Below are 15,883 nucleotides of genomic sequence, written 5' to 3' on the forward strand. Positions count from 1 at the left end.
TGGAAAAAATTTTGCAATTGAAAGTATTTATTGCATTTATTACACAAAACATCTTTTTCATACACGTCTGTATTTTGATTTCTTCCACCTTTTACAATTTTAGCAGAATTTTACAGAGTTGCCGATTTCAGAGGGGGAAAAAAAGTGCTTGAAGGTTTTTGCCTGCCTGAATAAATACAAGAACGTGAGGTCTCAACTCCACTCTGGAACACGGAATCATTCTGGCAGCCGAAAAAACAAAACAAAGTTCACAGTTCAGGTTCTGACTGGACCTCTTCGGCTGGTTAAGAGTCATATTTACAGCCCCAGTCTGGGAGGGATTGTACCACATTTTCCTTTCCCCTTTTTTGGGCAACATAAAGAGGGGCACACTTGCAGGTATTACGGCAGACACATGAACATACACCCTGCAAATATTGGCAAAAAATAAAAATAATAACACCACGAAAGTCATGAGATTACATGTACATTCTACATGTAACTGTCTTTTTACACACACTTTTGAAGAGCTCTTGCATTAAGGGATTTTTTTCAAGAGGGTAGATAGCTGATCTCTTTCTCGCTCCTTCCCCTTCTCTCCGTTTCTGAATTTTGCACAGTGTCCCACCACATGCTTTTATTTTGTTCTTGTGACAGGGCATGACATGTTTCCCTCTCAAAATCTTGGCAAAAACCTTAATGATGCATTATATTATATATATATAATGAAAGAAATTATGCTCTCACTTGTCATGCCGAAAATAGAACCTTTCTGCAATAAATACTGAATAACGGATTCACTAACTTTGACATAACTTGTTAAATGAAATCGCACCAATGTCCCTGACTTAAGATTGTTAAGGAGTGAAATGTCTGAATATTCATTGTTGAATGAGTGAAATATCTGAATAAACTTTGTTGAGTAGGACATAACTTCACATCTACAAATCCCACAGGTACAAACTAGATAGATAATGATATTACAAAAAAGACGAGACATGGCGGTCACTGTGTTTATGTTCTTACAGACTGTGGGTTGTGTTTTTAATAAGCTCAATATTCTTTGATTAGACTCTATTGCTGTCTTATAATACTCTTCGCAGTACTATTCAGTATGACAAGTTGCTTCTTCTTTTACCGATACCCTTGATATTTCCCAAGATAACCCAGTAAACAATTCAATTAAAGTCTCATCAGCCAAATAGAGAAAAAGCCACAAAATGGAAACAGTCAGGAGACAAGCATCTTCACACTTAACCTCTGCCATATGTAAGGAGAGAGTACTGTGTGGGGAGGTTGTCACTTGTCCATCATGATAATTTGGGGGAAAAAAGTATGCATCACGCAATTATGAAATACGGAAGAAAACTGCATGTATTATGTTTTGGTAACACTACCTTCTTCTGCTTTTTTTAACCAGTTTCCAATAAATACTTTTTCTCTTTCACAACAAAACTGAACAGACAGTGGCATAGTTTTCTATTGATAATACAGGTGAATATCAGCAGTGAATGAGCTGATACAGTCAAGTGCTGAGATGATAGCCAACCATGTCAAACCCTACACACACAGTTCTGATCAATACACAATACTTCCAAAGGTTTTCATTTATTTTCTTTTCCAACTGGCCAAAAAGAGGACACATCTTACCTTCACAGCCTGACTTCTGTCCTCAAATTAAGTTAGCGATATTCCTTTCTCTGTCTTTTGTGTGCTTTCGTTGTTTTTTTCACAGCAACATTTGGCGTCATGAGATGCACCACTACATTCCTTTGTTTTGATTTTGGCCAAAAACAGTTCTCCACATGAAAGGTCTCAAAGTGAAATGGGTGTGTGTTAGAGAGAAATGGGTGTGAGAGAGTGTGTATGTGTGTGTGTGTGTTACAGAGAGAGAGAGGGGGGGGGGGAGCTCTGGCAGCAATGAGAAGAGTCATTATGTGGTACAGTGTGTGCTTGGGAATCAGTGAGGCTCGAGGCTCAGTAAGAGTCCAGTCCCTGGGGGCTCTCTGGAAAAGAAGTCCTCTTTGCCTGAAATGCGTAGCGCTGGGTCTCCAGATATTTTTTTTTCAACCAAGTCTGACCAGTCACGGTCGAGTCCGCACTGCGTCAATAACAAAACCGAGGGAGGACGCATAGTCCCTCCATGGGTAGTTCAGAGGTCACAAGCACGATAGGTTTTAGGTAGTCGTGGCGTTGGGTGGTCGTAGGTGAGATGGGACACATGAAGTGGGGGTAATGAGTCCTCGTCTTCCCAGGCGCGGCAGGCTCCTCGGGGTTGGGGCGAATAAACATCTGTGGCGTAGAGTCGCGCGGCGCGATGCGGCGTCGCTTCGTCAGACTGGGTTAGCGGCTGAGTGGAAGCTGAGGAAGTGCCATAGCCTGATGGGGGAGGCCCTGCGACGTCAGCACCGAGAACGGGTGACCTAAAGAAGGGGTCGGGGTGGGACAACGACATATGTCAGCTTGAGGACAAGTATGATGGACACACATCAGATTCACACACATTTCCATTATAATGTTTGTATAAAATGTGTTATGTCTTTGATTCTCAATCCAAAATTAAATTAGGATGGAATCAGGTTAAATTTTGCAATTAGTCAAACAAGCCAAATATACCAAATATTTAGTATTTCTATTTGTAGATAACATGAAGGCTGAATGCACAGGGAAACACAATGAGATTTGGTGTTAAGTCAATATCAGAATCAACTGGCTCATATATTGCTGTTTGCACATTTCATCTTAAATAATAAGGCACAGAATAAGCTTACAATTTAGAATCCACAGTATCAAACCTTTAATCAGCAATACTGTTACAACCCCCCCCCCCCCCCAGCTCTGTTCCATGCATCAATAAGATCTCCACCAAAAAAAGCCAGATAGTGCAAATTGCAACAGGAGAGACTGGTGTGTGAATCCTCCTTCACTCACTCTCTATGTATCCATGCAGGGCCACCATGCGCGCCCTCTCTGGGCTTCCAAAGGGCGAGTAATGAAGCTCGTCAGGCAGGGAGGAGGGCATCCGCGCCTGTGGGTGACCCTGGGGGGGCCCACTGTGCTGAGGGGTGTGCTTTTTATGTCTTGCTCTGCAGTTTTGAAACCAAACCTATAAAAATGCAACATTACCTCTTGTCACATGACGTGTAATGCAAATTTCCTTGGAGGAAAATAGGATGGAAGTACATATCTACATCTAAGTAAGTATATATATATATATATATATATATATAAAGAGATATTTAAAAGTAGCAACAAGTAAACATGCTCATATTGTTCAGATGAGAAAGACAGAAAAATGAATGAGATAATCAGCACATGGCATAATCAAAGCCCACATGCATGTATGTACATAAGTATATTACTGCCCCAGACCAATGAAACCACAAATCTAGTTCAGTGTGTCAGCGGCTGAGCTGCATGGGAATCCCTTTACCTGTATGACGCGTCTGCTAAGCCCAGTCATGTCTGCTAGCTTCTGTAAGGTCTGAGCGTCAGGGTTGTTATCCTGTGCAAACTGAGCCTGCATCACCTGGGAGAAGAGAGGGAACGTTGTGGGCCATGTTACTAAAATCATCGTGTGTGTGTGCTTGTGTTTTGTGTGTGTATGGCAGGGGTGTAGTTTCCTATGGTATGTAATGAGTATAGACATGACCCTATTCAAAAATGCAAACTAGTCAATATCACGTAAATTCCCATAAGGATGCTTTTACTGGTTAATATTTAGTGTGTTTATTGGTTCAAATGTGTATGTTGACTTATTAACTTGATAAATTTGTTGATAAATGTTAGTAACATTGTTATTACATGCATAACATTTACATTTGTTACAGGTGTCATTTTAAAGAGAAACTCATTGAGTGTCATATTAACAAAACAATACATGTTCAGAAGAGCCCTATATTTGCTTTTTACACATGGTAATGGCAGAGAATGACGGCAGTTTGCAGAGGGATTAAGCATCTGCTGGAAAACCCCAACCGTCTAACACTCCCACTGGCTGCAGCACCAGCACAAGAGTGTTTGATGTGAGAACAAAGGCTAAAAGGCAAGCCGTGGTGTTACCTGCTTGAATTTTTATGGATGGTGCGCATGAGAGTTTTGATAACAGATGGAGCCGACCGCAACAATCACAGGCAGCCATTTACTGCCCTGCCAACCATGAGTGACGCACCTGAAGTTGCTCTGCCGTAAAAGAGGTACGCGCCCTTTTGGCTGGCTTTGGTTGGCTGTCCTGCTCGGATGGTACCGCCCCTTCCAAAGTGAGTCCGCTGCCTGAAAAAAAAAAAGAGAGCGAGAGAGATGGTCAAGGATTTTAATGCTCAATCTACAAGCAGGGGTTTAAGTAGCACTAAGAAAGTGTCTTACATTCATCACATTCCGCAAAATAGGAGCAAGCAAATAGAACTACAAGTGATATGAATCAGTGGAGGATCATTTCATTTCAATGCTTACTCTTACTCTGCACCCGTTTCACCAGAGCAGAGAGAGAGTATAGCACTTAAAGGGCCCTAATGTACATGACAGGCAAACAAAGTGCAAAGTCTAATTAAAGCTAATCTATTAATGAGGCAAAACTTATTTGCTAATTTAATACCATGAGCAAGATCAGTGGGTGAGCTCAATGTACACACCACACAATAGATTAGTTAATTGACTGAGTCATTTAAACTAGGGCCAAAACGGTCTATGCTCTCCCTGCGTGTTACATGTCAGCAGTGCTGACATCCACCTGAAACCTCCAGGGGATTTGCTGTTAAACAGCGTGAGCGTCAGAGCAGCTCCCTCACCGGTCTCCGCGGCACGCTTGAGGTTTTCCACCATGGTGTCGTAGTGGATCCGACAGAGCACCTTCTCCTCCACCAGACCAAACTCTTCGCCTGTGGACAGCTGCCTCTTGCAGGAGAAGCAGGCGAAGCAGGCCAGGTGGTAGGCATTGCCCCTGGCACGCCGCACCCAGTCGCTGGCGTAGATCTGCCGACCGCACCGGGCACACTTCGTACCAAACCTACTGTGAGAGAAAGAAAGAGGCCACAGGGCATCAATGCTCAACTGCGGAGGAATATCCGCAACATACAGAAGATAATTCACTAAGCAGTATGCAATACAGACAAGATAAGGATAATATCTTTATACACACACACACACACACACACATACACACACACACACACACACACACAATAGAATTTAAACAAATGTACCTAAATGATCATTTATACATTGTGCTGTAATTGATCTGCATATTTCATGAACACAATGCAGTTGCAAATAGAATTCATTGTATACTACTACAAATTTGATAGCATAATTATCTTTGAATGAAGTTATTTTTACCCTGAAGATGCATGGCAGGCACTGAAAGCATTCACCCTTTCTTATTCAAAGCAAAGCCAGTCATCAGTGAATAATGCAGAACTTTAGACATGGCATGCAATATTCCTGTTCACTGCTTTACAGAGATGCTATAAATAGCCTTAGACAACCAATGTTTTTACAGGTGGGATGTGCATAATTCAGAAATTTCTCACAAACTGTGGAGCAATTTGACAAAAAAACATGCCATCCTGACTATTCATCATTGATACTTTCTTTTATTTTATATCATTTTCGTAACGATTCTGTCTTGTGCCCATGGCATGTTTATTTCCCTGTTTGGCTGAGACTGCTTCTAAGACACACCAGTTCTCTGAAACGGATGGTTTGGGGGAACAGCTTTTAGAGTGTATTTCACCACTAGAAACACATCAGGGCCTGACATTTTACTACATGCTGCACAAGACTCATATCTTGATTAATAGAAGTTTTTTTTTCATGTAGCATATGGCCAGATACATCCACAGTCTTACCATAAACAGATCCAGTTAGCTGAAATCCACAAGGCTACTTTGTATGGCCTCAATCAATACATAAATTATCTTGTCTTACTTTACAAAGTATTTTACCATACAAAACACATCTCTGCAGGCAATTAAACTAACAATAAAATGCAGTGACTAGAAGGCAGGCTTAAATGTTATTTGTCTCAATATAAGGACTTTAATTGCAACAGATCAACATCCTTAGAATTGACAATAATGGAGTATATTTAGAGATATTTTAGGTTAGGCAGTATGCTGCTCTTGGTAACAAAATATGCAACAGGGACTGATCTGAGGACTCCCCAGGATGCAATCAAGTTTAATTCATCAGGACACATGGATTTTCCTTCATGCTGTTTCACTTATGCAAATCATATGCAGAGCAGACATTATAAAATGATGAGGAATTATATTATTTAACGATTGCAATACATTCAAAGCTTTAATTTAAGACGTCAGATAGCATATCTCGTTCACAAGTTAAAAATCCTGCACTACATTGAAATCGCAACTGCAAATACCAGCAAACCCATAGCGTTTTCAAAAGAATTGTACAAACAGAATTTCAACGATACACCCAGAGGGTGCTTTTTTTTTTGTTTCAAATCTCTATAAAAACTGCTTACAGCACAAAAACCATGATAATACTATACACACTTAAATATCTTAACTATTATTCTGTCTTGTGTGCAGTGTGGAGTGTACAAAATCTCCATTAAGCTCCTGCAAATCATTGCGAAGCTCTCTGTGTACTCTGCTAATCACACTCTGACAAATGTCAGTCCAAAAGCGGGAATACAGCATATGAGTAATGATGCATTTCAGAAGGATTGTTTAGAGAGAAACGTTGTGGAACAGCTCCGTAATCTTTCGCCACAGCCTGTCTGCCACAAAAACCCAATGAGAGAGAGAGAGAGTGGGGGAAAACTCAAAGAAAAGGGGGATTTTTGTTTCTTCTTAAGGCTCGACTTCAGTGCGTGTCTGATTGTGCCCCCGCGCTCAAAAACCTGGTGTTTATTCTGGATTTACTTCTGTCCCACAGCCTCGCAATACTCCTGGGGGGGGCAGGGGTATATGTGTGTATGTATGTGTGTGAGTGAGAGTGAGAGTGAGAGAGAGAGAGAGAGTGAGAGAGTGAGAGAGAGAGAGGGGTGGGTGGGTGGGTGGGGGTGGGGGTCCTGCCCACAAAGCGTTTCCCCAGTCCTGGGGTAATTCACCTACAGTCCAGAAGAATGGCTTTTCAAGAGGTACATAATTTGCAGATTAATTTTGATATGCTCTGGGAATTCTGTAATCCCATGTAAATCTGTTCTGAAAGAGAGGCGGTTTGATCCGGGTATTTGTGTGGACTGTAGCGTACTACTGTACCGACAGAAGTTAGTTGTGTAGGCCTACACAGACCAGCTGGGCAGGTAGCCTACTACTCAGATTGTCAGATTAAGTCACCGTAGTCATTTTTGAACCACAAGTGTGCTAGGACCTGACATCCATTTCCATGTGCACTATTGATGTGAACATTTAAGAGATAAATTCCCATAGTATCACAAGGACCCATATATCATATAAGCCTTCTTGGAAGCAGACCTCTTTAAATCAGCAACAACCAACCTTTGCAACTGAATGCAAAAAAAAGAAAGTAATAAAGATGGCACAAGACAGAAAGAGATAGATAGATAGATAGATAGATAGATAGATAGATAGATAGAGAGAGAGAGAGAGAGAGAGAGAGAGAGAGAGAGAGAGGGGGGACGCTAGTGAAAGTGAGAAGGGAAAAGAAGGAGAAGAACTGAACAAGCAAGAGTTCAGTTAAAACCTCATCAGTGTGCCTCGGAGGCTTGATGAAAGAGTCTGGGCTATAGTGCTCATCATTTCCATCACCCCCCCCCCCCCCCCGCCCCCTATTCTCTCTCTCGCTCTCCTCTGCCAGTCTGAGCACCATGCAAGCCCGCTCAGGTTACCGTGTCAGCATCCCAGGGTACCTCTGATTAGCAGTGCTTTGCAACTTCCTGTGTGGCCGGCCAGACTCTAGGATCCTAACCATTCCTTTTCCCCCCCTCTTTTCTTGCCTAACAAGGTTTTAGCTACAGCACTGACTAGTTTGCTTCAGGTGCCCCCCAACCTTCTCCAACTCGGCAAAACAGAGTAAACTTGCTTTGATTTCCTGCAATTATGGCCCATTAGGTCAACTGTCAGTCTAAAGAGAGACCGGAGATTGACAGAAATTAGATTCTTTTTGCCCAAAGACACATATAGAATTCCTTACAGTACTGGTCTGATTGGTCCCCAATCTATATTGCTGTATAAGCCACATTTTCTATAGATGTTCATAAAATGTGTTATACAACGTACATTAAAAAGAAGGTATCTCAATTATATTTTATCATTTTTAAATGATATAACACAAGCAACAGTGATCGTGGCTCAGTTTCGTATCACATGCATGTTAGAACTTCTAATCGCTTTCAGCCTGGTGGCATATCTCCTGTCAGTGATGTGCTGAGAAACTGCTTGCCATTCCAAACTATGTGAATAAATGTCCTTAGGCATCATAATTGCATGAATTTAAACGTCACAAATGAGTATCTCTTTGATAGCTTTTTTCCCCTTTACACTTTGCTCTCAGATCAATACAATATCAACACATTCAAATTGCCTGTGTAGAACTCTGTCTGACAATGTTACCATTTACTTAATATTAAATCCAGTCGCTATTCAACAACACAAACACTAACAATCTTATGTATTTTTTGCATTTTTTTTTACTATTTGCATTCTGGCTCTAGGCAATAAATGTGCATAAAATGTTACATGAGATATGAAAGCTGAGCATACCCTTAGCATTTCTACTCTAACAAAAAACATTACTCAACTGATAATCATTTTTACATTTCATCAAGAAATCTAGTGTGGAAAAGTTGAAAGCAATATGGACCTCAAGATGGATGAAGATACAACACAGTTTACTGACTTTCCCCATCTGACTTGGGGACTTGTGAACCTCAGTGAGTCATAATGAGAACTGTGTTAATAAACAAGTCAATGCGACAAAAGGGGCCAGGAGTTTACAGCCAGGAAGACAGAGAAAGAGAAAGAGAGGGAGAGAGAGAGAGAGAGAGAGAGAGAGAGAGAGAAAAAAACGCCTCCATCCCTCCATCAAACCCAGCAGTGTCCAAGCACCACAGGAGACTCGGCACACATGCAGCTTGCAGGCCATCCGCACCCCCAGGCTGAAGGCAACCACGCTGAGAGATGGTGCTGACAACCCAGAATAACCATCAGCCTCGAACTGCGGACGCTTAGAAACCTCAGCTGCTGGACACTGCCTAAGCCATAGACAGACACCGAGCTCGCTCTCCCTTTCTCCCTCACGCTTTCTCTTCTTCCTTTCTCTCTACATCTCTCTCTCTCTCTCTCTACATCTCTCTCCCTCTGCTGACCTCAAGAAAAACACTGTCCTCCAGGCCTTAAGACCATCCTGTCTGGCTCGTGCTCTCTCCCTCTATCACGCACACACACCACTCCTACCAGGCAGCTCTTTGAGCTCTCCCCCGCATCCTGTTTTAAGGAGTGGGCAGAGGAGCAGAGTGTTGGGGGGGGGCTGAGCTGGGCCACTCGCGTCCCCCTCCCCTCCCTCTCTCCCCTCTGGTCTGGCCAGGGCTCAGGTGTTGCTTTCCCTTCCACGGGCTGCCGCAGAAGAGAGAGAGAGAGGGAGGGAGAGAGCGCCCTGGCTCGCTCTCAACCTTGAAGCTATTACAGCCCCCCTTTGCCCTTGTCTACATGAATGCATTACACAGTCAATCACAGTTTTGCCTATAGTACGGTTCCCATGATGGCACGATACTCCACATTGGTCAAAAAAAATATTACAAGAGCTACACTGTATAAAGGCAGGTTTTAGAGGGTTTTTAAAAAAGCTCAGTGTACTTCAAAATACGATGGAACTAGCTACTTGATTCACAGTGCCGTACTTTTTGGTGGAGATTTTTTTTTTTAAATAGAGAAAAATACATCTCTTCTAAAAAGGGCTCGTTTGGCTTTGAAAGTTGTCGAACATTAATACAATTTAATGCAAAAATGTGTGCTTTTGTATTTATTCATGGTGTCTATTTGTTTGTAGCTGTATGGTAGCAAAAGGTGGAGCTATGTTCCATAATTGTAAAACGTAAAGAAATATCCTCTTATAAAATGAATAATGAAGATACTAAGTACAACAGAAAGGTTGTGTTTCTATAATCGGTTTTGTATTTTTTAAATAATGAAACTATACCTTAACTCACCACATGGGTATAGTTTATGAGGAAAATATCTGTAACATCATGATTATATAATATATAAATGATAAATCAAACTGTATACAAGCCCTTTCAAAAACACTTCTGTAACTATATTTCAAAGTGCCCTGAGTGATATAATTGAAGATATTGTAAATCAAAATATCAATTAAATTTGATAACAGCTGAGCCGTCAGAGTGCATCCCACAGCCACTTGCTGGTGTTCACGCTCACGCCATGTCGACTATTTCAGCTGACACTTATTCTCCATGGCCGCTTTAATCAATCTAATAAATGGATGTCTGGGACCAATGGGTAGCGAGCTGATGTTAGCATCCAAACAGTCTCGCTGTCCCTTTGAGAAGCTGGCCTTTGATAAGACATCTTGTGAAGCATCACTTCAGCTTATTGGCCTAACGTGGAAAACAAACGTTCTCCTAAAATTCTGAGTATTGACTTTAAAGAACCAGTCACTTCACATTGACAGGGTGAATGAACAGTGAAGGCTGGCCAATTCGCGAGCGATTCTATTCAGGGGCTGTGATGAGTGCTTCGCAATCATGAGCCAGTGTAGCCCCCACATCCTGAATGAGATTTCACAGCTTTGCTGTCTCATAGCAGTCCCACTCGCCACCCTCCACAGAACATAATGCCATGTGTAGGTTTGGCAGAAGCAAAATGTTTTTCTAAGGGGTTAGGTTTTATTGGGTTTCAATCAAATGTAGGCCATTCCTTGGTTATCTTAAACAAAATAATAATTTCAAAGTCAATTTACACTGCTAGTGACAATTATGTTTCTTTGAACTGTTCTTTTTTAAAATTATGACAGATGTTTTTGAAAGAATAGTACAGAATAGTAAAGAATAGTAGAGTCTATTTGTTTTCATTATCTGTTATCATTACAATCACCACCAGAGTTTGCATAACTTGCAAACTACACGGAAAAGATATCACTGCTGCTTGAGGACTGCTTGGTCATTTTAAACGTCTTTGAAGGTGACCCTACAGAGGTGATTAGCCTACACAATAGGGTCATTTAACGGTAATGTCTGAAAAACATCACTTAAGTCTGCAAAGTAATACAAAGTAGGCTAATTTAGTATGAACAGAATTTATGAAAAATATTTTGGTGTTTACAATCAATTGGGGAGAAGTACAATACACATACAATATTATAGCCTAATGTTATGTTTTCATAATTTGTTCCTTAAAATAGCCTATGAAAGTGAAGCCTATTTGATTATATACTCAGTTCAGCACATTATAAATGTAATGGGCCTGTAATAGAAATGGCAGGCCTACAAAATATTCGATATTGCATATTTCTGTCTTTGACTTTGGCACAAAAAAGACCACGTGTTGACGTTTGGAACTTATGAAAATTAAGTTTGGAAATAAGAAAATTTTAAATATTGCAAAACTCCGGGTGATTCCGGGTGACATAAAAACAAGCGTTCACAGACACTGACCCCAATAATGAAAGCAAAGTGAAAAACTTACCCTACCTGAAATAATCCATTTTACAGAAGATTTCTTTGTTTTTGATGTAGCAGCTGCTGTGTTGACGCAATGACGTCCTGCAGACGGAACATTCCAGACACCTTACATGCCAAATTAAGTTATTCACCTGAAAAGAATAAAATTGCCAAACAGGTATAAGTTTATAGTCTAAAATAAATTAGTTAAAAAACAACACCGCAAAAGCCTACTATATCGTAAAAGCTACCTGAGATCTGAAAAGTCTGACCACCCAGAATAGGGCCTATAATAATATTGTCATACCATATCTAAAATGGGCATTAGAAAATTGGATATACAGAATAATAGGTTATACAGTTAACTGACAACATTTTGCGTAAAACATTTTAGGCCTACCACAATGACAACGCAAAGTAGCTTACGCTACAGCGCAGTCAACACAGCAAAAAATATTTCGACAGCTTATTCATCAATGTAGGCCTATCAGTTGAATTTATATTTTAATAGTGTCACTGTCGCCTGTTTTGATATAAACTACGGTTACGAGTATTTCCTGGAGCTCTGTGGACTGCAATTGGCTAAACATCTTTAACACACACGTAAGCTATTCGTTTAAACAAAAAATAAATTTGTGGTGTTTGTTTCCATGGGGAGGCAGGCTATATAACAGCATTTTTTTTATGTCGTTGTCAAACTTCAATTGACTTTCTCCCATGTCACATTTCAAGGGCAAAGCTAGACTGCCCTGCATTTTTTACATCAGAGACACTGCGCGGAGCACAATTACTTTCCAGCTTTTAAACAGTCATTAACATAAAACAATGACTTCTAGCCGGATGAGGAGTCTCGAAGTGTCATATTGTTCAGATAAGATAGATCCCACATGTCTCGTGTGAGTTAGTTTCCCTCTTAGATAAACAAATAGCAAATAGATAGCGAACTCATAATCATCACCGTTAAGTAGCACACACTTCCTGCAAAACACACCCGCTTGTTTAACTTTTCAGCACGCGACTGCACGCGAGTCAGGAACTGGTGTAAATACCAACATCTGAACATATGGTATACAATGCCAAATTGTCTTACATAGTAAATTCTCTTTTATTGCTGTTACAGATACGGCATTGCGTTTTAGCGTGCGTAAAATGGCTTTTTAGAAGCAAATTAAGGATGCGTCGCGCGTCCGTTCCAACTTGTAGCCTACTTACCTTGAGCAGATATCTATCTAGAATCTCCAGCCCGCAGCTTGCGCACAAGTTCTTCCCCGTGGACGGCACGGAGGAGGAGGAGGAGGATATGGGCGAGCAGACGGACGGTGTTGACGGAGGACTTGGAGATGAACGTGGGTCATCTTTTTCCATATTCGATCTGTGTGATTCTCCGTCGGAGTGTGACTGCAATTTAAATATTGGGGTAATTCTTTACAGACCAAATAGTCCTTTGATAACCTAATAAAGCATAAATGTGTCCCTACCCGTCTGAATCTGGATAAAGATTATATTCTACAAACAAACGCCAATGAAGAGACCTTGTGGACGGCAAAAAGTCTGTGACCATTCCAATTTATTTTAGACAATACACTAATCACATTTTGTTTCCTAAAAAGCTATCAGACTTGAAACCATTTCTCAAAAACATACAGTAGAGATGCAAATAGTTGTGGGCCTATCAACGACTGCACAAACTAACGTACAACTGGATCAACATTTTTAAAAGTCAGAAAAGTTTTACAGACTACCTACCATTGTGTGTCCCTGTTTGGAGTCCACACAGCGTGTTGATCTCGGTGTAGTCTGTGAGTCTGGAGAAATCACCTACAAGACAGGATTCATCGGCAAAGTGTCAACACACAGCTCCATCTCAAGAAACATTAGCCTTCCAAACCCCTCCAGCATCATGGACTAGCCTATATAAGCGCCCAAAACAATGAAAACGGATTTAAACTGTGCATTTAAAACCTCGTAACAAAAGCCCCACTTCTAATGAAGCGATTTAAATTTGGATAGATTTTTCCTCACACTTAACCCGTGCCTCTTAAAGTAATCGTATTTTCCTCGCCATCCAGGCAGCTGAGGAAAAAAAAACTACCTGCAATTACAAATAGCTTGAAATGCTCACCATAAGAGGGATCCGGAGTGTCAATTTCAACTGTCAATCAGAAAAGGCAACGAGCCACCCAAAGAATTGCAAATTTGATTTTTAATGGCAGTAATTAAAATCTAATTTTTCTCTGCAGACTTGGCATGTGAAGAGGGTGGACTACAAATCACAGTATTCATAATAGCGACGTTTTACACGGCTTGCAGATGATCTTTGTACACAACTACTGTGACATCACTTTAAAGATGAAAAAACATGACTCTCATGCAGCTCTGGAATCAGTATGAAGACAATGCGTTAGGTTAAAATAAAACAACACCTAAAACTACGTGCATTTCTTAGCAATACCACAACAGATAAACACTATATGACTGTTTTAGCACACTTTAAGGTTATGACTGTAGCAATGACTAGCTACCAGCTATGAGTGCCAACGCGGTTGTGTTGAAAGTGGTAACCATACTCTATCTAGGTTTTTTCATGAAATAGCCTACCAATATCTACGTATAATTATTACCTGTTTAGTGGGAATTCCTTCGGATAGAAATTGATTTCCCTCTGATAGAGGGGCCAAAATCTCATTTTTCCAATACATGAAAAAGGCCCAGTAAAAACGACAGTCGCTTATGGTATGGTAGTTTATCAAACGCTGAAGTCGACTCCCTTTCACGCGACGCTACTGATTTACTCACGGAAACCACCATGCGTAATCCTCCACACGAAGCATCTTTGTTTAGCTACGCGGTTATATTGGTTTGGAACTCGAATCTCTCTCTTTCGTACTCTGTGTCAAGCACGGCAACCTCTCGATATTTAGGCTACTCGATATACAAAATGAGATAGTCCGCCATAAACACCGCTAGACTTGTATGAGCAGAAGCGAAGACGGCCAAGTGTATGCTGTTCCTCGGGGCGCCTTATTTAGAACTGTTAGTCAAATTCTTCCTTCCACTTTTTTCCCTCTTTTGGGATGGAATTGCTGACTACAGGAAGTAGATGAAATTGAGGGGCTGGCAGGTCTGCTCCCAATCTGCTCATAGGAGCGTGAGTTGGTCAGGACGTTGCCTACCTTCCCTCTGCGCAACTGTAGTGAAAGTTCAGTCGCGCGCCCCGTGAATCAGGGGGAGGGCAAACTTATTGCACGAGGCACTGGCTTATGGTTACGACTTCAACAGCTAGAGTAAGGACTTCAATATGGAGGTGCGCCACACCGTATCTTGAGATATAATACAACTTTTCAGCGTAGCCGTGTCCTTAATTCACATGCGCTATAGCCTGTATGCTAAGGAGTGAAATTACTCATCTACAGAGGAGAGATGGGAGACTGAAAAACGACGCTATATTTGGATGAATTATTATGAAAATAAGGAATATTTCGTGAACAGGCTTAAATAAATCTTACAAACCGCAATGGTGTTTTTGACAAACAGAAAAGAACTGTCTTGGGAAGGATATAGTATAGGCCTATCTTACACATCACGTTTGAAAATAAAGGAATATAACCAAGTATTTAATAAAACAAACAAAATACACCCAATATCTGCTATGCTGACTGTCAGTTATGACAGTTTGCATCAACTGGAAGCTTTAAGATGTGACTATTGTCTGGATTATTTAGGCTATTAACAAAGCGTCGACAATTTAGGCCGTATTAGGCCTAAACCCATACTTTCCTGTTTGTTGTTGAAATATGAACATACCGAAAGTCCGTAAGTGGCCTAAATAAATTCACGATTATTTTCCCGCTGATTAGTTAGGCCTATGTTTTATGTTGCAATTAATAAATATGCTTATTGTGTTCCACTCAATTAACTTGTGGCAGGCAGCCCCTAGCTATGTCCGTCTATAGGCTTTGCATTTCCACCGGTTTGCAGTCTAGGGTATATTATTCAAACTCCCATTTTTTTCTAAATAGAACAAAAGGACAAAAAAAACAAAACACTCACACTACATTATATGTGCATTAAATATTTAGCCTAACTATCGGTGATTAAGCCTAACATTAAGGACAATCAGTTCAGTATTTATCTTTCGATTAACACATCAAAATAGGGCCATGTGAGTGTATTAACCTGTGGTCAGTAGCAGACAATTATTAAACTCCGTTTAATTTATGTAAGCTAATTTCTCTTTAAGAAATCACTGTTTAGGCTTAGGCTACATAGTTTATTTTTGAGCGACGTTTATGTATTTTA

General features: G+C 40.7%; 1 protein-coding gene across 2 annotated transcripts; it reads right to left on the minus strand.

Annotated features, from left to right (window-relative positions):
• Positions 1-9: 9 nt before the first annotated feature.
• Positions 10-14,748, minus strand: lhx6a (LIM homeobox 6a). 2 transcript variants are annotated; one of them, XM_076284505.1, is made up of 9 exons: positions 14,206-14,748; positions 13,331-13,402; positions 12,797-12,982; positions 11,615-11,736; positions 4,767-4,984; positions 4,151-4,251; positions 3,413-3,508; positions 2,911-3,085; positions 10-2,402 (listed from the first exon to the last, which is right to left on the minus strand). In XM_076284505.1, the coding sequence occupies exons 1-9, from the start codon at positions 14,281-14,283 to the stop codon at positions 2,323-2,325; spliced, it is 1,128 nt and encodes a 375-aa protein (XP_076140620.1). In that variant the 5' UTR covers positions 14,284-14,748; the 3' UTR covers positions 10-2,322. The 2 variants fall into 2 exon arrangements, with proteins under 2 accessions (XP_076140620.1, XP_076140619.1); XM_076284504.1 differs by having other exon boundaries at positions 4,767-4,987.
• Between the last annotated feature and the right edge of the window lie 1,135 nt (positions 14,749-15,883).

The sequence above is a fragment of the Alosa pseudoharengus genome, unplaced genomic scaffold, assembly GCF_046254945.1.
Source record: "Alosa pseudoharengus isolate Yale_2024_CS ecotype anadromous, Long Island Sound unplaced genomic scaffold, YU_APseudo_1.1 YU_APseudo_1.1_scf_14, whole genome shotgun sequence".
Classification (NCBI taxonomy): Eukaryota; Metazoa; Chordata; class Actinopteri; order Clupeiformes; family Clupeidae; genus Alosa; species Alosa pseudoharengus.